At 40.8% G+C, this 24,604-nt stretch overlaps 1 protein-coding gene across 2 annotated transcripts; it reads right to left on the bottom strand.

Moving 5' to 3' along the window:
• Nucleotides 1-1,692: 1,692 nt before the first annotated feature.
• On the bottom strand, nt 1,693-23,852 carry aig1 (androgen-induced 1 (H. sapiens)). Of its 2 annotated transcripts, none has more exons than XM_051408432.1 (6): nt 23,536-23,852; nt 18,001-18,156; nt 14,020-14,121; nt 4,105-4,220; nt 3,251-3,417; nt 1,693-2,276 (listed from the first exon to the last, which is right to left on the bottom strand). In XM_051408432.1, exons 1-6 carry the CDS (start codon nt 23,674-23,676, stop codon nt 2,257-2,259), a joined length of 702 nt encoding a protein of 233 aa, XP_051264392.1. In that variant the 5' UTR covers nt 23,677-23,852; the 3' UTR covers nt 1,693-2,256. The 2 variants fall into 2 exon arrangements, 1 of the variants encoding a protein (XP_051264392.1); XR_007885575.1 differs by lacking the exon at nt 1,693-2,276 and adding an exon at nt 4,445-4,566 and having other exon boundaries at nt 3,399-3,417.
• Between the last annotated feature and the right edge of the window lie 752 nt (nt 23,853-24,604).

Here is a 24,604-nt window from a genome sequence, read left to right as displayed (position 1 = left end):
GGAGGCACATTTTCTCTTTGTAATACTGGGCTGTTTGAATCAAATAAAATTGACTTTGACTTTGGTGAAGGTCTGATTGAGTTGACGCAACTAAAGCTAGTTAGTTAACGCTGAGGAAAACCTCCTTTGTGGTTACAACAAATTGATGTCGCCTGCTGGAAGCAAACTACATCCTGGGGTGCTGAAGTCACACACTTTATACCTCCAACCATCATAATCGCAACAGCCGCTGCTCAGAAAATCGATTCTCTTTTCAAGCGTTTGAACGAACAACGAATGCTGTCGGTTTTTCCAGTAGGGACACTCACCTGTGTATCTGTCAATACATGCCTTCCCTTTCTTTCCTCCATATTTCTTTCATATTGTTATGTTACTTTCTGCTTCTTGCCTTCCTTCAGCCCTTTTATCCTACCTTTTTATCTTTCTACATTCTTTATTCCTCCTCCTGTCCTTCTTTTAGTGGCTTTTGGTATCATTTTATTGCAATTTATTTCTATTTTTATTGATTTAATGATTCATATACATTTTCTGCTACGCATTTTTTCCCATTTTCCTTCCTCTTTTATTTCCATCTTTCCAAACGGCATGCCTGGCTGTCTTCCTTTCCATCTCTCCAACAGTTATCTGATCCGTTGTTTGCTGATTTGACTTTTTCAACTCATCCATCACTTTCCAATCTAGCTGATGCTTTTATCCAATGTGACTTACAATAAGTGCGTTCAACCATGTGGGTACAACTCAAACATTGCAAGAATCACGCTCAGTCTTCATCACATATGTTTATGATCTAATGACGAAACTGTCATTCACTTTAACATGAAACAGCTAATTGATTGGTCCGTCAGTAAAACCTCTGCTGACTGGTGAAAGTCAGTCAACAGTCTTTTGGAAGTTGAATCATTTTCAGCTCTGGTATTTTTATGTCAGACTGTGATCTCATGTGAGCGTCGCGTGATGCTTTCGTACAAATGTTGAGAATCGCTTGTTCGCACTTGTTTCATCAAAACTAATGAGGCAGCAGCAACAACTTGCAACCTGTGTCAAACCCGTGAAGATGTGGCGTGTTGCTCGTCTTACCAGAGACGCTCTAGCAGGTCCTGTGGGGGCCCGCCGTGTCCAATTAAAATTTCACACATATGCTGGGGGCAGAGCTGACACGGAGCCGATAAGGCCCCGCTTCAGGTAGGATCCTCTAAATTGGTCTGGCCCAGTAACGGTCCGCACAGACCCCTCACACTCAGCCCAAATACAGCAATGATTTACGGTCCAGATCTGGTAGCCCATGACAGCCAAAAGTTTCAGCTCTGTTTTCTCTTTTTTGTTGTTGTTGTTGTTTTTGGCAATGGTTCACAAGTGTACTGGGCTGAATTTTCTCATCTGTTTATCTACACATTACTACACATGCAGTGCTGACAGGAGGAGAGGGATACGGGTGGATCAAGGAAGTGGCTTGATTAAGGTTTAGTTTAAGCAGACATCTGGAACCGGTGTTTAAACTTCTCTGGTCCAACCCAGGGTCAGTTATGGTCATACAGTTGGCGGATATACGTCTATGTCATGAGCCATATGTGGCTACCAGATCTGGACCACGTGTGGACCATAATTCATTGCTATATTTGGGTCATTTTCGCTATGTGGCTGTGTTTTGTTTTTTTTGGGGGGGGTGAAACGTCTGGACGGACGGACAGAAAATATTTTCAAGTCAAACTTTATTGATTTTATACCAACATCAAGTTTCTTCCATACATGTAGTGTGACTCAAGATGAATAATGATGTTTAACACATGATGTTCAGTAGTTGCGCAGTAAGGTATGTAGGAATTAATTCACTTTGAGACATAGTTTATACCGGAAAAGCATAATACTGAGACTGTTTCTGTTCCTGTGTGCGTGTGTGTGTGTGTGTGTGTATGTGTGCAGTGTTAAGTGTTTTACGTTGTGTAGATGTATGTTTGTGCGTTTAGTCCACATAACAAAAGCCAGATGCAACACGGTTGCTCGTGAAAAATCAGAAAACAAAAAAAGATGAGTTTTAAGTTTTACCTTCATTCGCCACCTTTTTTCTCTATTCACATTTAACTGATTTTCTGTCGTGTATGTTATTGTTATGGGTACAGTTCAAAGGTAATGGTCTTTTCCACTCCCGGTGAGGTCGGTTGTTTTCTGTTCTTGTGCTGACCCGGGTGGGCGGGGGAACGACTCGTCCTCTTCTGTCCGACTGAGGCCGATATCCGCGCCCGCACCGCCGAGAGAAGATTACTCACCTTTGACCTTTACTGAAAGGAAAAGACAAAGAAAAAAAAGAAAGGAGAATGAACTTTGTAAAGTCAGCAGACTGTAAAGCTGCGTGTGTGCGTGCATGTGTGTGCGTGGGAGGTATTTTAAGTGTAACTAGAGACGAAGGCTGCAGACTTCATGTCTAGAAAGTCACACGCAGATTTTCTCTCTCTGGTGTGGGTGGAGTGATACCTGCCGACCTGCTGAGCAGATGGATGGGGGAGTGTGTGTGACTGGGAAAGAGGGAGGCGGCTGGTCGGCAGATGCTTCGTCTGTTTCTGCTCGTCTCTTTCTTGCTTTTTATCACTTCTCGGACTGACCGACAAGTTTAAGAATCGTTTATTAACAGCCAAACTTTAGAGTGAGAGCAAAAGAGGTTCCTTTGGTCTGAAAGTTAACATGTGACTTCAGACATTCGGAAGAACAATGTGTTTAGCACAAATCCTGACTTTGAGCACGTCTGTTTGAAGTCTGCCCACACATTATGGCCGTTTCTGAGCTATTAAGAATGAGAGTGGACAACACCTTTAGGATATCATATCTTTATCAGAGTTAAGTATTTTATCTGAAGACATTCGACCACACCGATTTCATTTAGAAATACAAATAAAGAAGTATATATTTATCACTCAAATCAACATATTTCCTCTCTTTATTCTGCTCATACAAATCGGTTCCTGCATGCTTTCAAATCTTTACTTGCAGACTGATTTTAGTCAAACGCTGGCCATAGAATCACTTTAACTGCATGTTTTTTATTTTATTTTTTACAATCCAAAAAAAAAAGATTAACAGCTTTTCAATGAGCTTTAGCCATCTACATATATGATTTGGAGAGACATACTGTAGAGATTGTAAAAACATAGTGCTAACAGTCTAAAAAAGTAAGATCCAAGTTAAAAATAATCAACATTATCGACCTTCTAACCTGTGCTGTTACATTGGACGGATGAACACAGTGTGCGTTGCGTACCTGTGTGCGGCTGGTCCCAGATGTAGCTGTTGAGGATTTCTCCGAGCGTGTAGAAAACACAAATCACCGCGGTCATTGCGCTGAAAAAGATGACTCGAGCCAGCGGAGTGATGCGCTCCAGCACCGGGTACACCCACACGCCTGTCACCTGGTGCACCCAACACGTCCTGAGTGGGCAGAGAGTTTTAGTTAATGTAAAGCACATTCTGGACATGTTTTATTTGGGATGACTGAGGTTGTCAAAAGTATTGATACTTCAATACTTTTCCGATACCACGTGTTTAAAACGATACGATCTCTGTTAATTATACGTTCAATAGCATTGAAAGAACCAAAGCTACGCAAAAAAGATCTCTTTTTTTCAGTTGATCAAAAGAGGTATAGAGTATCTTTTTTTATACTTTTTTTTAATACTGGTATTGTTCCAAAGTTTAAAATTCTGGTATCTTGACAACCTTAAGGGACAACAGTTAGTTGTAAAGAATAAACTTTTTTACTCTTTAACTTTATGTTAAACTCAACAGGACAGAAATAATTTTAAACAGACTTCAACTAAATTAAGTCTAAACTAGCAAAGAAATAAAAATAAGCAGGACCTCAAACTTAAACTAAACCAAAACCGAACTAAACTGAGATAAAACATCACATACACTCAATTAACCAAGGCTGAAATGAAATTATACTACAATAAAAGCTGGTCTGAATTAGCCTAACTGAACTTTATCAGCCTTTTAAAGATTCTAAACACAAACTAAACTAGGCCTAATCTAGCCAACGTTAACCACTCTTTAATTATCCTATATATAAACTGGACGTGTGTTTATTGAGTGTTGGAAAGAGCAAAGATTATGTACCAGAGGATGTATCCCACGCCAAAGCAACACACTGCCGCCAGACCCCACGACCTGCTGGGATACCGATGGTGGGTGGTCCGCATCTCGATGATGATGAACGGAAGAACGGTGGTGTGCTGAGAGAGATGAACAGAGACAAAGGGAAAGAGATGGGGGAATGAATGTTACATTTTGTGTTTGGTGGGGCTACAAATTTTAAAAATATAAAACAGACAATAGTTCACAAAAATAAAAATAAAAATAATCTGGATTTTAGATTTACTACTAGAAACTATTTTGACAGCTTCTACTCAGATTACAATTATTACATATAGAATATATAATTAAATTTTTTTCCTACCATTCCTGTCCAGTGAAAACCACGTATCTCCATCATTTGGTGATTTTGAATGTGAATGTTTGTGATAAAGTGAAGGATGAAGTGTTCCCTCCTGGTTTAGTTGGATCAACAGGGCTGTTTGTCTGCGCTCACGAAAAATAGAGATTTAAGTTTTGAATGCAGGACTTTTACTTGTAGTGGAGTATTTTCACAGAATGGTATTAGTACTTTTACTTTAAGTACATTATCTGAATACTTGCAGAAATGTACCTCTTTTTAAGCCTTTGTATGTTTTTAACAAAAATGTCTACAGCCACCAAGACGCACATTAAAAGAAGAGAAACCGGCTAAACACTGTAATATCTTGTGGTGAAAAAATTGTTGTTTTTTTTAATCGATCTCTAAGGAGCCCAAGATTTTTTTATAACCATCTAGTGGCCCACAGGAGTACTGTTTCATTAAAAGCAAATATCTGTGCTGGAATGTCTCATATCTGTCCTGTTATATAATAATATGGCAGATAAATAAACAAAAAAGAAGTACAAAAAAATGTGATTACTTTGGCATTTAACCCCAATACTGCATCTCAGTTTGTTCTCTTTTAATAATGAATTCACCTACATACAATGTGTGTGTGTGTGTGTGTGTGTGTGTGTGTGTGTGGATACCTGTGTAATCCATCTAAACACACAAACACATGTAATGGAGGTCATGGCATCAATAAATCAATATCCTCAAGCTGTGGTGTTGCTAATGTATACTCAGCTAGTCTGCTGTCACGTGAACTGCACTCTTCGTCCACTAGGGGGCACTCACGTACAGAATGAAAACACACACACACACACACACACACACACACACACACCGTACAACAGGCGTAATTGTCTCAGCAGAGTTGAGACCTCTTACCTCATTTGCACTCTCAGGAGCACAGCTGTAGATCAGTATGTGTGTGTGTGTGTGTGTGTGTGTGTGTGTGTGTGTGTGTGTGTGTGTGTGTGTGTGTGTGTGTGTGTGTGTGTGTGTGTGTGTGTGTGTGTGTGTGTGTGTGTGTGTGTGTGTCCGTCTGTGTGCGTGTGTGTGTGTGCGTGTGTGTGTGTGTGTGTGTGTGTGTGTGTGTCCGTTGTGTGTGTGTGTGTGTGTGTGTGTGTGTGTGTGTGTGTGTGTGTGTGTGTGTGTGTGTGTGTGTGTGTCACCCTGGGCGAAGTCAGACTGCTGAGCTCTTTTGTCTCCAGCAGTCAGGCCGGTTGGCCTCGTTATGCTGAGATGAGAAAAACAACAACTGGGATTCTTCCATCTGTTAATTATTCCCAGACTGATGGTTAGAAATGATGGAAAAGTGTTTGGTTTGATGCTGCTGGGCTGCAGAAGGTGTAAACGCTGCTGCAGTGTTAAGACAGGTTGGGTTTCAATCGCAACTGATTCTCTGTGGCAAAAAAAAAAAACAACCTCTCCTTCAGATTTGAAATAGTCTACTAAGGTCTAGTTTTTACTAGGAAGCCCCCAGAAACCCAGATTCCTCAGTCAGTAATGTTTGGGCATTTTCATTTCCTAAGGTCACGAAAACCTTAGTTCATGATCCATTTTAAGAAATTCTTTAAAGCTGAATTTATACTGTGTTTATTTATACAAGGCATTAATACTAGCTGTATAAATACAAACAGCATAAGGTCTGATTTATACAGTAACCCTAAAACAGATTTGTCCCCGTTGAATCACCTCTGCAACAGTACACAGCTCTACGGTTCTTCATCAGGTCATATTGTGATTTAACATCGTTTCATTCACTCTGTGATACAGAATGATGATGGGAAGGTTCACTTTGATTAGGAAGGAGACGATCACTGAATCTATTATGTTGTCGTCACTATGAACAATCTCCACCAACGACATGGAGCTGAAGGAGGTATCACAAGCAGCCAATCACACGAGGTGCCTCTGTAGCCTCAATGTTACATTTATGAGGTCAGCTGTGGCAGCTATACATGCATAACCCATCAATGCACAACTATAAATCCATTTTAGGAGGCATTGAGGACAGAAGGCTTAGAACAGCAGCTACTCGGGTTGCAGCGCGTAAATGTTTGGTTCTGGTTTGTTCCTTCTGGGCTACTGTAGAAACATGGCAGTTCAACATGGCGGACTGCATGGAAGGTGACCTGCGGCATCTGTAGATATAAAGGCTCATTCTAAGGTAACAAAAACACAACAATTCTTATTTCCAGGTGATTATACACCTAAATATCACACACTGGACCTTTATTTAATATTATAGTTTATAAATTGTGATCATTTCCAGAGAGCACCTCCTCTATAAATTGTGGGGAAATTTGGGTATTTGAGGCTGAAAAGTAAAGTAAAAAGTGTTTCATTGTTAATGTCATGTATGTGTTTCATAGCTAAACAATATGCATCACCTAATGTTTGTTGTGGCATCCCAGTCACCAAGTTTTAAGACATTCAGTTTCCCAATTCTCAGATATTCAAGGTGGATTTAACAGGAAAGAACCTTTTGTCTACTTGATACAGCAGAGTGCTTTGTACACTGTACAGTACTGTACTGTACTTACTTTGACCAATCAGCTTCTCCGGCTTCCCTCTGAGGATTTGAAAAGGTCAGACTGAAGATGCCAAGTATGTGCAAACTAACAAGAGTAACAACATCTCCAAGGAGGACAGAATAGTTCTCTCTCTCTCTCTCTCGCTCTCTCCTGGGGTCTTAAATTCTAGGTTTCTCTCCCATCATTATACTGTACACGCACGCACGCACACACACGCACGCACACACACACACACACACACACACACACACACACACACACACACACACACACACACACACACACACACACACACACACACACACACACACACACACACACACACACACACACACACACACACCCTGACGCTGCACTTTTACCCAGGGTGCCTCAGTGGAATTCCAGTCTCTTGGTCGTGTTTAAGTTTAGTCTCTGTTGAGAGGACTCGCCGCTCGTAAATAATACTCCCTTTATTCTTGCTGTCCCTCTCTCTCTATTTTTGTTTCTAGGACTCTCTCTTTGTTGTCCTCTCTCTCTTCTCTCTCTCTCTCTCTCTGTCTCTCTCTGTCTGTCTCACCCCCGAGGTTTGCGGTTTCGCTCGAGCAGCCAGCTTTCTGCCTCGGTGGAAAATCCCCCCACTTTGGCAAACAGCGGTGGTTCGATCCTGTGGTCTGGGGCTAAAACCGGGACAATCTATTTCACGCAGGGTTTCACAGCTGGGGGTGGGTGGGGTCACATGTCTGAGGGCAGGTCCACGGGGTCAAACATTAGAAATAGATGTAGAGGACGTGATCTGAAAGCTGCGGGTTGTACACAAAAATCAAACGGAATAAAATACCTGGGGAAACATTGTCCTCTGCATCATTACATGCGGTTGTTTTGCTTTTGAGCATGGCATTAAAGTTGAACCGTAGAACAAGGACACGGGTCTGCAAACTCCAATGGGATGAAAAAGGTGGCAGGAGGCAAATTTCGCTAAAAAGGTGATAACTTTGCAGCTATGGGAACCAATAGAAACAGCTGACTGAGGTAAAATGGGGTTTTGTCAGGGCTTGTTCCTGTGGCTAAGGCTCATGGGATTTGCTGTTATAATCTGAGTTTTATATTGGTTAAAATGATGAGATGCTCAGATTTTACTCTGCTGCTGAGCTCTAGATACTGAGACGATAAACCCAGAAATATGTTTCTGTTTTTTCCAAAAGAAAATACAGTTATATAGGCTAGCTCGGAGGCAGGACTTTGTCTCTTTATGTTAGGTGCTATTATATAGAGTAATAAATATAAAGACAGCAAAAAAGGTGCTGCTGTTGGAAAGTACTGAGCTATGTTAACCTCCTCAACTATAAAAACCAACATACAAAACCAACTCCAAAGGTATGTTCAGACTGAACAGGAAGCGAGTTGGAGTTTAGGGCATACTGCAAGTAAAGTCAATGCAAAGGGTGCTAAGAGATGCAAATTCACCCTGGGTGGTGCAAACCAAGACAAAGAGGAGTTTGTAAGAGTTCAAAATGGTTCATCTCATGTAATAAATTCCCACTTATCCCGAGGGTTTCTGTCAATACTTCTTGAATTAACAAAGAAATCAAGGAGAGACTGAAGTATATAACTGAGAGGGTTGGAGTTCCTGATGAGCTCTGAGATAAGTCTGAAGGAAGAAGTCTTCAGACACTCTGAAATTGGTGATATGCTCCTTTTCGATGTTTGGCTGTGTAAAACAATGTGAACGCCTACCTTCTCCAATGAGCTTATTTGCTGCTTTTCTTTGTTTTATATTATTGTAAACTGAATATCTTTGGACCAAATAAGACATCTGATGACGTCTCCTATGATCCAGGGATGATGTTATGCATTTTTCACTATTTTCTGGCATTACATAAACATAACTATTAATCGAAAAAATTGACCAACAGATTAACTGATGGAGAAAATAATCGCTAGTGTCGTGTGTGAGTGTCCAGCTTAATTTCCCCCCTAAATTCACTCTAAAGTTAATTCACATTTAGAAAAAAACTTTTGTCCAGATGTATAACAATCTCTGTATCTACTCGCTAAGTGATATTAAAGCCCAATTACACCTTATTTTTATAGCTGCACAATGACATCCAATGGGAATATTCTATTAAATCAGATTTGGTATCTTTGGAAACTTCTGTATCCTCGGAGAAATATAAAATAAACTTCTGTGGGTTCTGAAAAAATGTTTGGCCTCATAACACAAGATTATAAAAACGAATCCAGTGGTGGGTGCTTCAGAGTTTAACAGGTCAAAGTGCAGCAGCTGATGCAGAGCTTGTGGCTCAATCCCGAGTCCCTGCACAGATAAAGGTTTTCATGCTGAACTCCGCTTGAACCCTGAAAACCAAATGAAAAGTCTCCTGTTGACATTTTTCTCAACAGTTTTCTAACTTAAGGAGCTTATCATGTCACCAAGGGACAATCCTGCTCTACTTTCTATCAAAAACACACTCTGTGAAATTGTGTCTGAATTTGAACCGGCCAATCCCTACAGCACCACTAAAGCCATTTAATGTCAGCATTCAGCAAAGAGAGAGTTCCAATATTATAATATAATTATTATCTGATCTCTTTAATCCAAAAGTATTGATATTGTTTCTTTTACAAATTGTCTTTTTTTCAGCACTGTAATGTTTTGAAAGAAATCTGCACTTTAAAAAGGAACCAGTGTGTACGATTTAGTGGCATTTAGCAGTGAGGTTGCGAGATCACAACCGATGAATAACCCCTTAATATTGTGACAGGCCCTATCTAGAGACACTGTTTGGTTTGTCCGTTCTGGGCTACTGTAGAAACAATGGCAGACTTCTTAGAACAGGACCCGTTCCCTCTGTAGATATCTAAGGTAAGAAAAACACAAGAATTCTTATTTTTGGGTTATTATACACTAATGATTTGGGGGGTCCTGGACTCCAAAAAAGGTTGAGAATCGCTTTACTAGAGTGCATGTAAAATGTTCTTGTCCTTAATATTGTCTGTCAGGCTCGACTGCTGGAAATGAGTTCCTGCAGTTATCATGAAAACTTCCACAACAACAGTTGACGGTTAAACATTAGAAAGCACCATGGGGATTGTATTTATTTACTATTGGTTGTTTGGAAGATTAATGATAATTATACTGTTGCATCAATTTGTATGAGTCACTAAATGTCTGAAAGGTAAAAATAATGCGAGCTGTCACATCAACAAATGAATCAGACGCAAACACACATACACGCACACAGCGATAATAATGCAAGAGGAGAGAATACAAGTGATGAAGGCTAAGTGCCGATCCGAGTGTGTGTGTGTGTCTGTGTGTGTGTCTGTGTGTGTGTGTGTGTGTGTGTGTGTGTGTGTGTGTGTGTGTGTGTGTGTGTGGACCCAAACCCGACAATGATTCACCAGATGTTAACAAACAGCTGATCCTCGGCCAGAAGGACTTTCATAACAAGACCACAGAGAGAAAGAGTGTGAGTGCACTGTCTGTGTGTGTGTGTGTGTGCGTGCGTGCGTGCGTGCGTGCGTGCGTGCGTGCGTGCGTGCGTGCGTGCGTGCGTGTGTGTGTGTCACAGGTCAATGGCGTCAGACTCAGTGTGAGACTATAATCCTTTGTTGCGTGGAGAAACCTGACTGTGAGTGTCTGGGTGGGTTTGCCTTTATGAACTGGAACTGCAAGAGTTACGGATAACACATACACACACACACACACACACACACACATACATACACGCGCGCACACACACACACATACATACACGCGCGCAAACACACACACATATACACGCGCGCACACACACACACACACATACACACACACACACACACACACACACACACACACACACACACACACACACACACACACACACACACACACACACACACACACACACAAGCACATCCTGGTTTTGCTATACTTGGTTGGACACTGTTTTGGATTACATTCACAGACAGTGATCCTCTCTGAGGGTTGTAACAAAACAAAAAAAGAACAGGTTACAGTCCAGGTCTTGTTTTGATTAGTGTTGTTCTCTTAGTAACCAACACTGAACAGAAGGGGACCCCACCCCCTGAATCACATTATTTATTGGAGAAAGCAACATGATGTCAGCAGACCTGTTTTTTTTTCCCTTAGTTAAAAGGGCTTTAGCTTTAAAAGGTCCAGTGTGTCACATTTAGGAGGATCTATAGTCAGAAATGGAATCTAATCTTCATAGGTATGTTTTTATTAATGTATAACAACCTGAATATAGGAACCGTTGTGTTTCGTTACCTGGATTGAGCCTTTTATATCTACATACGTCTTGGGATATTATATATTGTTTAATAATGTAAAATGTGAATGTTGTTACAGGAATTGCCAAATATGTAAAAAGATGATTTTTGGCCATAACAAATGTATTCAGTCATGCCCTATCCTGTTTGTTCCATGGAAACTGACACTGTTACATCATACTATACCAAGTAACTAGTAACTTTATCTACTCCCCAAACAACCGTGGAGGAACATTATCTGCAGGTTTCGTTGATTTCTTTCGTTTTTCTGAGATCATCTTGCTGATAACCAAGCGAGCCATCGCAGTAGCTGTCTGAGGCTAACGTGTTGCTAATACAACATTCCTGGTAGCTACTGATTTACAGTTAAACTAACACTGACTGTTGTATATTTAACTCTTTGTGCTTTAATGGTTACCTTACACTGGTGGCAACTGTATCTCCCTGACATGAAGGACATCTATCATTGTTTTTATCCAGTTTCTTTGCCACTATATTAATTCACTTTTACAATATATGTTCGGTCTAACTCCGTCTTTCAGATTTGTAATCACAGTTGAACTTGTTGTCCAATATCATTTCCGAAGTCTCGCAGTAAGATGTTAAGCTCTCTGCCATGGCCTGTCCATCCAAGCACACACAGGGCAAAATATTGCCAACTTTAAGCCAATGACTACAGTTCTACACTTCTATTTGTGTGTGGTAATTAAATAAAGAGCTTAAGTATCGGTATTGTAGATAATAATAAATCAGTCTGCAAAGTCCATAAAACCACTCGCTCACTTTCAATTACTTTATTGGCGTGACTGTTGAACAGATTTATTAAAACACTACATCTTTTTCTCTCCCTGGCCCTTCATCACTCGACCCCTCCCTCCTCCGATGGGAATGGTGACACGGTTGCCGTGGCAGCCAGTAGAGACAAACAACAGCGATACCATGGAATACCGCAAAATATTTACAACAAGACTGGACTCACACACACGCACACACGCGCACACACACACACACGCACACACACACACACTGTTTCAAAAAGACACACGCGTGCACAAACTTCCTCACGTTTTCTGTTTCCCTCTCGCCACACACACACACACACACACACACACACACACACACACACACACACACACACACACACACACACACACACACACACACACACACACACACACACACACACACACACAGCCGTTGGTGGTGTTCTGGTTGTTTTGTTCCTTGGCGACGCCGCCATAGCAACCACTCAGCTATTACATCACCTTCTGGAGAGTACGGGACGAGACACAAACAGAGACACGCTGTCTTAGTCTCTTTCACTTCGAGCAGTGTTATGGGAATGATCTTTTTTTTTTTAAACGCACGCCACCTCACCTCGCACTCTGCGGACGGCGTGTGGCGGAAGAAAAGCTTCATGAGGAGGTTTTGCATATTCCAAATGAAGTGCTGGAACATTTTCTGATTATCTCACAGACTGATTTAAACACACACGCGGCTGACGGTGTTATCAGTCAGTTGACATGTGTGCAGCGTGTTAGTCGCTGTCTAAACATTAGATTAAAACCATTTCCTCTAGATGGCAAATCAAAGCCAGCGACCCGCCGCTGACTCTATTCAAATTCAGAGGTTCACCAGCACCAGCTTTGACCACTGAAATGATTTATCAAGTACTTTATGGAGTTTATGGTACACTAATATGAGTAATGATTCAAGTAAGACTTATTTTACATATCCTGTCCTGTAGAATTCCAATATCCATCAATCAATCCATTTAGTACCACTTATCCCACAGCAGGCTAGCCAGCTCCAGCTCCCCGTGAGCGTCCTGAAGCAAACCCAGATCAGAGGAGGAGATACGAGATCTTTTTGAGTTTTTTCAAATTATAATTACTGTATTTGTTCAATTTCATGAAAGTGAAACTAGCTCCAAACAAACAAAATAGACTGTAATGTCTGATTTCATTTTGACGTAATTGCCTGGTGGTGCATTTGCAGCAGTCCTGTTTATTGACATCCCTGCAGTTCCTTTCGCATCGTCAGTGTCAGAAATTCCTGATTTCTCCAACTCGGAATCACGGAGGCTGACAGGAATGTTTTTTTCCTACTCAGTGATAGGACGTTAACGCGTAAAGCATAAAGCACTCGTTTCACTTCATTCATTTAGAAATAATTGCTCATAATGTCAAACTCAGTTGTTGTACTGAGCTTTAAAGGTTTGGAGCAGGTATGGTTTTGCAAAACTGGGTAAAATCTCTCCACTGTGTCTGATGTAGTCCCAGTTTGTTAATCTAAGGGTTTTTGATGCAAGTAACTGTTTTAATTATCTTTGTAATGACATATTGACTGCTGTTATTATTTTATAATGTATTATGTCTATTTCATTATTAAATGTTACATGTGCTGTCTGAATCTTGGTTTGGACGTTCATGTAAAAAGAGATTTTAATCTCCATGAGGCGGTTAAATTAAACTTAATTATTATATTTTGCTATCAAATTCTTTCTTTCAGCTCATTGGTTGCAGCTTACATTGGCAACTGGTTAATCTAGAGCTCTGGTCCCTAAGAACACACTAGTGCAGTGTATTTTGCATTGCACTGGATTACAGTGGTAGAGAGTGAGCTGAGCCTGAAGCAGTGTAACTGACCCAATTATAATGAGTCAATTAAGTAGTAACGCCAAAAGGCAAAGTCTCTGTTGTAACCATCTTCAGTCAGCTATTTCACGTTCACTGACCAATTATTAAAAACAGTATCGTTAGAGAACATAAGACTCACCATGCCGTGGTTGAGCCACTGAGGGATGAAGTTGTCCAGTAGTCTGGGGTAGACCAGGTCTCTGTCGTACAGGTAGAGAGTCCAGAACGTAAACACCACAAACTACAGAGAGAAAGAGAGAAAACACAAAGTTAGCACTGCAGTTACAAACACATATGAATGCCTCGCTGTATCAGGGGAGTGTGGTTGACTACTTTATAAAACCTTAATAAAAAGTATTTTTGTCATGTTGCATTAAAAACACAATGAGCAGAACATACTGCTTCAGTACAATTTAAAGAATTAGAACTTTTTCCTAATGAAGCCTTACATACAGTGTTTTATTTGGAACAGTAAATGATACTGTGCTGGGATCCTTTCTACACAGTGGTGGGAGTTCAATGGTTAAACAGACAAGTTGATAACAAGAAGGTTGCCACAACAGTTTCCCTGCCTGGCTGGTAAAATCTTGTGAGGTGAGACGGTTACAGCAGCTCACAGGACTAAAACAACAGAGGCAGATAATCCACACAAACCGGAGCTTCTACTTTAGAACTGCTACTTGTCCCACACTTGAATTCATGACACAATGTCATGTTAACATGGCAACAGGGTAAACATTACATGCTTTACTAGGAATGCAACGATATATCGTGAGACAGTTAAATCGCAATACAAATGTGTGAAGATTAAAATGGGTGAGATTAAAAATAAATGGCAATACTCTTTTTTTAACAGCAGGTGGCGCTTTCTACTTTTGACTACCTTGTACGTCACTGTATTAGGGCGCAAAGACATGAGGCAGCTGTGAAACTGAGGATGCATCACCTGTTTACAGGGGCGGAGGTGTGGCAGCTTTTTGGCTTCCCTAAGTCAGAAAATGTGAAAGATGAGACGATAACAGACACGACACTGGCAAGAAATATAAGGCTGTTGGACTGTTCTCCGTAGATGGCAGAGTTATATTTTCAGTTTCACTTTTACAAAGAAAAGGGAATATGCATTGTTTTGCACAGTTTTCTACCCTACTTCAGAAATAAAAAGGATTCTTTAATTTGACAAAGAAAATATATGAAAAAATATATTTGGTAGATTGGTAGTGAATCTCTTTCGGTCATTATTTCTTCTTTAATCTCATTTTGTTTTGGAAATCATATTGTGAACCCAGTATCATGAATTGTATAGGATCGTGAGTTACATCCCTCATGTTAGCATGTTATTGTGCTTACATTTAATGTAATGTCACCAGTGAGCTAAAAGTAAAGATGAGCTGGAGTAAAAGCCAAAATATATCTGATGAACAACGTGGCCATTCCTCTGACACCAGGCACAACTTTACATTTGAGTGCCCTACCAGTTTATAATCCATAAATAAAATCAATCAACCAATCAATCAATCAATCAATCAATCAAGACCATTTTACATCCATCAAATTGTTATTTTTTGGTGTGTAAAGAGTTTTATAGCCTCACAGGCTCACTAACATGGCTACAGATGTTTAGTCTTGTTAATTCTCAGCTGCCATACTATATATATACCGTAGGCCTCTAGCTGAGCATCCGTAATATCCAGAGCCAGCTGTCCCGGCCACCTCCCGTCGCACATGTCCTGAACATAAGGTAACAAACTCCCGGTCTAATGTATCTCCAGCAGACTGTTTGGACCCGGGCCAGACCATGTTCTGCAGGACGGGGGTGGAATTACCTGACCGTCATCTGGGTTCCAGTTCGAGGCATCTGAACCAACCCCCCCTATTGTACCCTGATCGGCGAGGTCTCTGCTTTCAACAGGCCGGTGGAGGCAGGAAACACACACACACACACACACACACACACACACACACACACACACACACACACACACACACACACACACACACACACACACACACACACACCTGTGTGTCACATATACACACAGACTTCCTTTAGTTTCCACGCTGACCTGCACAAAAAGAGATGGCCCATATGGTCATGCATGCACATATACATGTAACATGCACCTGCACACTCGGGCACACATATAAGCGGCGCAACACACATTCAGCCGCGTGCACACACTCTCTTTCCATATCAGCCAGGCTAGGTTTCCAGACATTAGCTGTGGTGATAATCATGTCCATTGTACTATGTGTAAACTGAACTCTGTGCCCAACTCACACACACGGCACCATGCCAGCTGACTGCTTCTATAGGTGTGTATGTGTGTGTCAGACAGAGTGGATGTGTGTTGTAGCCTTGGCTGTGGCAGCTATCCCGCTGGCACGCTGGTTGCTTAGGGCAGTTGATTAGAGTCTGTGTGTGCGTATCGTATGCATAGTCTTTGTGTGTGTGTGTGTGTGTGTGTGTGTGTGTGTGTGTACACGTGTGTGTCGAAACCTTGTGGTCAGACAGCCATACAAGTTCCTCAGTGAGGCAGCAACAGGGCACCTTGCCAACTGAAATCTTGAATAAAAGTGTGTGTGTGTGTGTGTGTGTGTGTGTGTGTGTGTGTGTGTGTGTGTGTGTGTGTGTGAGGAACCATGTGAGCAGAGTCTGCCAGCTTTGTGAGAACAGCTTGAGGATCAGACAGAGGTCACTGTCTGAGTGTCTGAGGCAACAGAGGACGACTCAACACCGTTTCCTCCGTTCTGTTTATTCACAGCAAGATTCAACTAAGATTACACGGCTCAGTATGTTGACACCGGAGCTACTTGCGCCGGATATGTTATTGCTACCAATATTTAACACCTTCAAATAGAACAAGTTGACTTCATCATCAATTATTTGTTTCAATTGCTTTAGGTGACGTCTTCAGGTTGCCCAAAACTCAAAACTATTTAACCTACATTGACACAAAACAGGGAAAAGCAGCAAATCATCATATTTGCAAAGTTTGAATGATGAGCTGTTTGGCTGTTTTGCTTGATAAATGACATTAAACCACTTTCATCTGCTGATAAAGATCATGTGATATGATCAAAAGCTCCAGAGCGGTTATTAAATGGAACTTGTGGTGAGATTATTTTCACAACTGTTTAGTTTGGATGAGTCCTTTAAATTCTTAGAGGAAATAAATTTAAATTTGAACATCTACAATTCCACAATGAGGCAAACTCCCTTTGCCGATGAAGACCATGTGATATGATCGACAGCTCTACTATGTAGACCTTTTATTTAGACTGATTTCTCAACTGATTTCTAAACTGTTGTAGATACATTTTCAAGTATTTCTCCAACAGAAATGTACATCTGTTGATTATGAATAATCTCTGTCGCTGTTACAGTTACGCAAAGCCTTTCAACCCGCCCACTCCATCTCCGTCACCATCAAATCTCCCTGTTGAGTTGAGAGAGTTAATGCCTCGTATTTTGGGTGCGTTTCTGAATTTTTGAACAGAAAAGGCATCACTTCTCATCACTTACACTCCGCTCTAGTTCTCTCTCCCACATTTGTCAGCCAGTATCTGTGGTTGCTGGTAACAAGCCTTTATATAACTTGCAGATGCCATTGAATAGTTTATTCTTGCTGTTAAGTAAACCCTCAAACATGAAGGCTTTTGGAGGGAGATTTTGGCTCACTGAACCCATGTGATACAGGAAAGGACACAAGGATTCCTCCGTAATGTCCAAACCTGACTGTTTCATGTAAAAAATATGAAGGGATTCTTTTACTTGCTAAGTGTAAATGTAGCACTTTGACATCCACACGCTTATTAAGCCAATGAGTCGAGTAGCCGACGAGTCTTATCAGGAAGGAAAAGCCCCCTGAATCAACATTTGGACCACAGTTCAGAGAGACCGAAGAAGGGCGAGAGAGGAAGAAAGAAAAAGGGAGAGAGAGCTGATTATCCTGCACATGCATTAGTCAAGCCTTTGATTCCTGCAAACCAGGCTGATCCTTCCTCAGGCTATTGTATGTTTGAGTGTGTGTGTGTGTGTGTGTGTGTGTGTGTGTGTGTGTGTGTGTGTGTGTGTGTTAAAGTGTGTGTTTGTTTGGTTGTATGCATCCATCTCCCTCACCGCTCCGACGGGGAAGGCCAGTACAGCCATCATCCAGTCCCTCAGGCCGATCAGCTTCCTCAACTGCCGCTCCTGCTCCCTGCTGTCGCCTCCCTTAGTCAGCAGACTGGACACATCGATCAGGACACACACTCCGAAAAACACCGCCTGGATCACCTACAGAGGAGAGGCCCAGAGAGTTCAGAGAGCTTACGATGCGGCTTACAATGTTTTCACATGACAAAACACTTCAAAGAGATAGAGCGAGGGGGAGAAAGACAGTGCTTAGACAGTACTTTTTTTTTGGAGCAAGAAAGCGAAAGAAGAGGAGTTTGGAGAGGAAGAGATGATGAGAGAGCACAACTAGACATTAAAGCTGCACTGCAATCAGAACAATCTTTGCATTTTGTGGTGCACCCACTTTTCCTTAACCTGCCTCGCCTTCTTCTACTTCAGTCAGTAATTTCATAGTCATTTTAACATCCTCAAGAGAGGGAAGGGGCTGGAGACACTTGCGTAGGTCTAAGATGAGCAGCCAGCTGGAGAACCAGCAAATATGACCGACGGTGTGTTTTTGTTTTTGTGGTCCTTGTTTTAGGGCTGTGTACGATACGATACGTATCACGATACAGGGGTCACGATTCAATAAATTGCAATACATTGCGATACTGTAAGCAAGGTGATATACTGCGATATTTTTTGGTGATAGAATGAAGAACACACCACTATATGCAGAGTAACTGAGTGAACATTTGACTTTTTCATGCAACCAGAACAGTGAGATTTATAATCAAAGTAACATCCAACTTTGTGTGATCAGTTCAGTCGTGCCTTCGGTTGGGGTCACGTTTGCAGACTATTTGGAGTATTCATAACTTTTTTGTGTTTTTTTAATTGTTTTTGGGGTTTACTCTTCTTCCTGAACTTAATGCTGAAATCTAATAAACACAAAATCATTTGCCGTCTTTCAAAGGGAGCAAAGCAATTTCCATTTTATTGCCCGTCACCTAGCAACAGTGTTCTCAAACTTAAACCACTTGAATGCCAAACATATCCTGTACTTGACTTGCCATATTGAAAACACAGCCTCACCAGTTCCATTTGAAAGGCAGCACTGCTGTAAGTATCCGAACATAATGTAACACTGTCCATATTTGAATAAAATGGAAAGGAACTGGGATGGAAAACGTCACCAGCAGCTACTTGTTAATCAGTGTGAGATACGAGGACACTGAGAAACTTTAATATTTCAGAGAAAAGCAAGAAGATGACCATTAAATATGTCTTCTTATCATTGCTCTTGATTATAGTTAAACCTGTCTTCCAAAGAGCTGAGTGGAATTACAATTAAAACTGTGGTTTAACTATAAAGTAGAATGTAATGTGCAGTAATATAGATTAGAAAACTACCCTACCACCATAATCAGATCTTTAGCCTGTGAATGCAACACTGTTTTTCAGTCACCTCCTACATGTTACATGTTCGAACTGCCTGCCTCTGGGAGCTGTCCACTGTGAATAATATTAATAATAATAATAAATGATCTTCCTTCTGAGACACATTGTATTTAGATAAAACTCAGAAGGAGCTGTAGGGCACTAAGTGAACTGTGGCGAGAGAGAAACCAGCTCTCTGTTTTAACCGCATTCTCTCTGTAATGAAACACTCCCATCAATATGTTCATAATGATGGATCTGACCTTCTTTACCAGAGAAAGATGGAGGGGATGCTCACAGCCATCTCTCCTCCTCTCCGCTCCTCCTCTTCTCTAATCTCCCAGTGGGAGTATCGCGTGTCGCCCACTGTGTGCAGGGACGGCTGGACCTTGGAGACATTTTGGCTTTAAAGCTATCGGATGCCATTTCTCCTCTGATGTGTGCGTTTGTGTATCATCCCTTTGTCTAAAAATACTTACCCTTCTTGATGTGTGTGTTGCCTGTTACCTCCATGCACGTTTGTGCGTGTGTATTAACTGAAATGTTGATGTGAGTGCAATAATGTGCCTGAATTAGCTTTCCTGCTACATGAATAAATGGGTTCCTATGAGAAGTCAGCTAGCAGCGAGGCTCAACACGCGCGCAATCAAAGTGCCTGCATTCGTGAAATGGATCGCGCAGCAATCGTGTGTGTGTTTCAGTGTCAGTGTAGCACTTATTTGCAGGGCGTCACGTTGCACATGTTCATACACCAACACAAACTGACACACACACACACACACACACACACACACACACGCACACGCACACACAAAGAGCCAGATGTTGCAGCAGTGTGTGTTTCCTGGCTGCTGATGTGTACAGGTCATTAACAGGACAGTTAACCAGGAGGAGAGGTCTAATGTGGAAAATATGACACAGCTGTTTCTCACACACACACACACACACACACACACACACACACACACACACACACACACACACACACACACACACACACACACACACAGAGGTATCACTCAGAGGGAATTCTGTTGCCTTTAAACAGGCCTCAACTTAAGCACTGCTAAGATACGTTGTTTTGATGTTTATTAACCCTTTAGGCCTTTTATAAATCAATATTTTATTAGATACATTATAACATATGACATGTTATTATTAATAGCAATAAGTAAGTATAATTGTTGTGCTTATTTTTAATTTAATTTTAATTATGTGTTACTTTTTCTGTCCATTTCAATATCAGATGATAGACTATAATGGGCTGTGCCTCTACTGCAGTCCACTTCAGATGATGTGGTACCCTGTGATTGGCTTATTGGCATCCAATCAAATAAGTTTGTGATATCCTAGAAAGTTTTGCTCATCCTTTCGTAACACTCTGAACACCAGTCCAGTGTCACTAGTCCAATGTACAGTAAACACAGCTGAGCATCTGTACATACAAGAAAAGACAGAAAAAGTAACCCAACATTAAATTACAACAGTTAACCAAGATGGTTAGCTTGTTATAGCTGGTTCATAGCTCTCACTCTGTGCGATGTTATTGCTTAAGTTGACATGATATGTTTGTGAATAACTGGCTAACCGAATTAGTCTCTAGTAGAGCTGCCTCTTTGTGAATGCATGTATGTGTTTGGGAGGACAGGGAGCTGTGTGTTTGTGTCTTCTTCCAATTTTACTGGTCATTATAGCGTAAAGTCCTTAATTTAATTTCACTTCAGAATCCATGATGATACTGGTTATGAAGCTTAGCTTGTACTGCCCCTCAACTGTTGCATAAAGAAGCTTTTGTAGTAAAGAGATACAAATTGTAATCACGCCATTTGTTATTTTTTTGTGCTTAAAATGTTCTAAAACGTTGCTTATGTCAATTTAGGGCCCTGAAATAATCCTAATCATTCTTATGTAGCGAATTTGGTTCTTGGTTTGGTTCTGCTAATCCTGCATGAAGTTATCTTAAATAATATTGTGCTTTTATTTTGAAATAAAAAGCAGAGAGTTGAAACTATGATCAGCATTCAGAGATTGGCTGCTGATCATGTGACTTCAGGTGCATGAGGTAGGTCTGTTGGGAACCTTCCTGCACTGTCAGAGGTGTCATATCGTTCTACGTTGTTCTCCACAGTGTTTCCACACTTTGTTCACTGGTTAGACATTAGACATTAACAGTGAATGGGATCAGACTGCGAGGGATGTTGGTGCAGGTTCTCCCTGATGGACGTCGCTTTTCTGTGATAATCATAACTCTGCTATGAAAATGAATAATTCATTGCAGGAACACTTTTCATCAACGTGACTTATGCAGTTATTTAAAAGGTTTTATTGTTCAAATGACAAATTCAGTTTTGAATGTCAAACTAAATGCCACATGTTCTGGCTCCATTTGTCTTTAATATTTTTGGTTTTTTTTTCCACATTTACTCAAACTAAATTTAGTTTGGTTCTTTTTAAGTGTACAAACTTTTATTCTGTTGTATATCTATCATGTATAAGTACAGGTAACTCTATATTATGATCAACAACAATTTCACCAACAGATCACAGTGATTTCTCAGTAACCTGCACTCTCTCATCTTAAATCATATAAACAGTTTATCTGTACTTTTTCTTGTTTAGCTATTAATAAATGAAAGTAAAATATAAATGTAACTTTCCAAAAGACCAACAGTTTGCTTTTAAAAGTGCAATACATAAAATCTCTCTTTATTCAGAACCACTAATAAGTTATTTGAACTTTTAGTGTGTTTATCTTGTGTCATATTTCAATTTTATAGCGCAACAAGGGAGAACTCGCAGACGGAGAACCAAAAAGGAATTCACACTGAAAATGTATTTTTGATATATTACAAGGATGTACAGACAGTGAAGAAATGTGCAGAGAGTGTGAAAGAGCAAATGTTTCGGTTCATATTGGACCTCAGTGCAAAGTGAGTCACGCGTGATGAGTCACCCAATATATGGTTTACTCAAGGGGTGCATAGTCAATGATCTGGGGCTTAATTGAACACACATGAAGCCAATTACAAGGTAATTACAAACACATTAGAAGAATATAACACATGCTGGTATATTACACATCATCATGTCAGTGCCACAGAATGACAAACCCGAGACAGAATAATTGAAAAAAAAAAGCACCAACCGACTTTTATGTTCATTAACTCTAAATCTAAGCTGCCTCCATTTTCTTCAGATACATTGTATTGCTCTTAGTTTGGAGTATCCCTTCCACTGAGTCAATCTCTTGCTGTTTGAAATTAATCACTGGGGCTGTCACATCCAGCAATGCCTCTGAGTATTCAGAGTTGACCCTGGGAGTAGATGTCCCATTCATTTTTGTTGCAGATTTGTGTGAGCGTGCACAAGTCCAAGATGAAACAATTGCACTTTTTCACACGTCTTTCACCGTCTGTACAGGCCTGTACTGTATCTGACAGAAATATTTATAATCCAGATCCCTTTTTTGTTCTGTGCAAGTCCTCCCTTGCTGCACTCTTAACTTTTTCCACAGAATAAGACAAAGGAAAGTTTTTAAACGTGCAACTCAACCTTTGTGCACCACATATTTCACTGTGCACAGCACTTTGTTTTATATGCAGTTTGTAATATTTGTATAATGTTTGTTTTTGTTTGTTTTGTGAATAATCTGAGAGGTGTATCATGCGCAGCTTGTTGAATGAGATAATAAAACCAACTCAAACCAATGTCAAAGGAGCTGCAGCCTCTTCTAGCTGCCTGGGAAGCTTTTACAACCAGCAGTGTACGCGCTGCGCGGTCCCGCGGGAAAGGGGGCGGGGGGCGGGGGAGGCATTTGTGACAGGAATGCATTCTGCACCGTAACACCTGTTCCGGTTCAGCCACTACAACAGTGAGTTCACCCTGTCGACCACGTTGTGTGTGCTTCAAAAGCACATTTAGCGTCTATTACTGCAACCGTACGCCCCCCCCTCCCCCCCCGTTAACGATGCATTAAACACCGGAACAGCGAGTGCACGGGAGGCGGAAACGCTGAATAATCATTTAAATGTGGCGATCGCAACACGAAGCGCCGACTCTGCAGCACATTGAGCTAACTTACCGGCTGTGTGGGGTTTAAATGAAAATGTGAAATCCTACCAGATCGATGAAGGTCAGAAACTTCCAGCTGCCTCCGTAGGTCTGGTGTGCCGGCATGTCTAACGCTTTGTAGTGGCAGAGGATGGAGAAATAAGACAGCAGGATGGCGACCCGGAGAACCTGCGAGGGGATCAGCGCCATGATGCTCGCTCTGTGTCTTTGTTTACTTGTGTTGCGTTTATTTCTCTGCACCTGCCTCTCTACCTGTGTCTCTCTGTTTGTCTGCAATCCAGTTTTTACCTGCCTTAACCTCCCTCCCTGTGTCTGCGCCTCTCCTGCTCCCCCACTGTCTGTCTACTGCTTCCGTGTTATGATGATGATGCGGGAGGGAGGAAGGGAGGGGGTGACGATCTGTAGTATGCATACAGCCCTGGGATAAGTCTACACACAAAGGCCTGTGTATAAAGATTACACAGGTGTTTATTTAGTGGAAAATAGGATTTATTTTAATGTTTTCGTAATTATGTCAAATGTTATATTTAGCTGAGTTTGATTATTTCATTATTTTACAGTTAGTTTCCAGCCTCATAAAAGTTCTATAATTGTGATTATATTGCTTTTAGTCGTTTCATTTATTTGTATTTTAAATTCAGACGTTATTTCATGCTCGTAGTAATAACAGCATTGGGACAGACTGTGGCCACAATAGTGGAGGCATTATATCAGAATAGCTACATAGATAAACAAAATAATAATAAAATAGAAACAAAAGTCTTTAATGATAAATATTCATGATATTATTAAATAATCATGCGATTAAATAGTGTAAAATCACAAAAATACATTTCACAAATCAAGTTACGATCAAAACTCCTTAAAAGCTCTTATTTTGTGACAGTTTCATTGGAGGTCAGTCTAATTATGATTAATGGCACTTTAATTTGATAATGTCATTTTTCATGATAATGGACTGATGGCCCCCTCAGACAATCACATGTATGCATACAAACATACATACATAAATAGCAAATTAACTCTACAGTGCAGTAAATGCACATGATTATAACAGTTCATAAACATGGTGTGTTGGTACTAAGGCAGGCAGAGAACTTAATGTCATTTAAGTGCT

The sequence above is a fragment of the Dicentrarchus labrax genome, unplaced genomic scaffold, assembly GCF_905237075.1.
Source record: "Dicentrarchus labrax unplaced genomic scaffold, dlabrax2021, whole genome shotgun sequence".
NCBI lineage: Eukaryota > Metazoa > Chordata > Actinopteri > Moronidae > Dicentrarchus > Dicentrarchus labrax.
The sequence above is the reverse complement of the archived record's forward strand: the minus strand, read 5'-3'. Positions and strand labels throughout refer to the sequence as shown.

Excerpts from the sequence above, each read along its gene's own strand:
- aig1 (XM_051408432.1), bottom strand. The coding sequence starts at position 23,676 with ATGGCGCTGATCCCCTCGCAGGTTCTCCGGGTCGCCATCCTGCTGTCT. Across the intron at positions 4,221-14,019 it reads AGTGGCTCAACCACGGCATG|CACACCACCGTTCTTCCGTT; the intron begins GTGAGTCTTATG and ends CATCTCTCTCAG. Across the intron at positions 2,277-3,250 it reads CTGGGACCAGCCGCACACAG|TAAAGGTCAAAGGTGAGTAA; the intron begins GTACGCAACGCA and ends TTTTCCTTTCAG.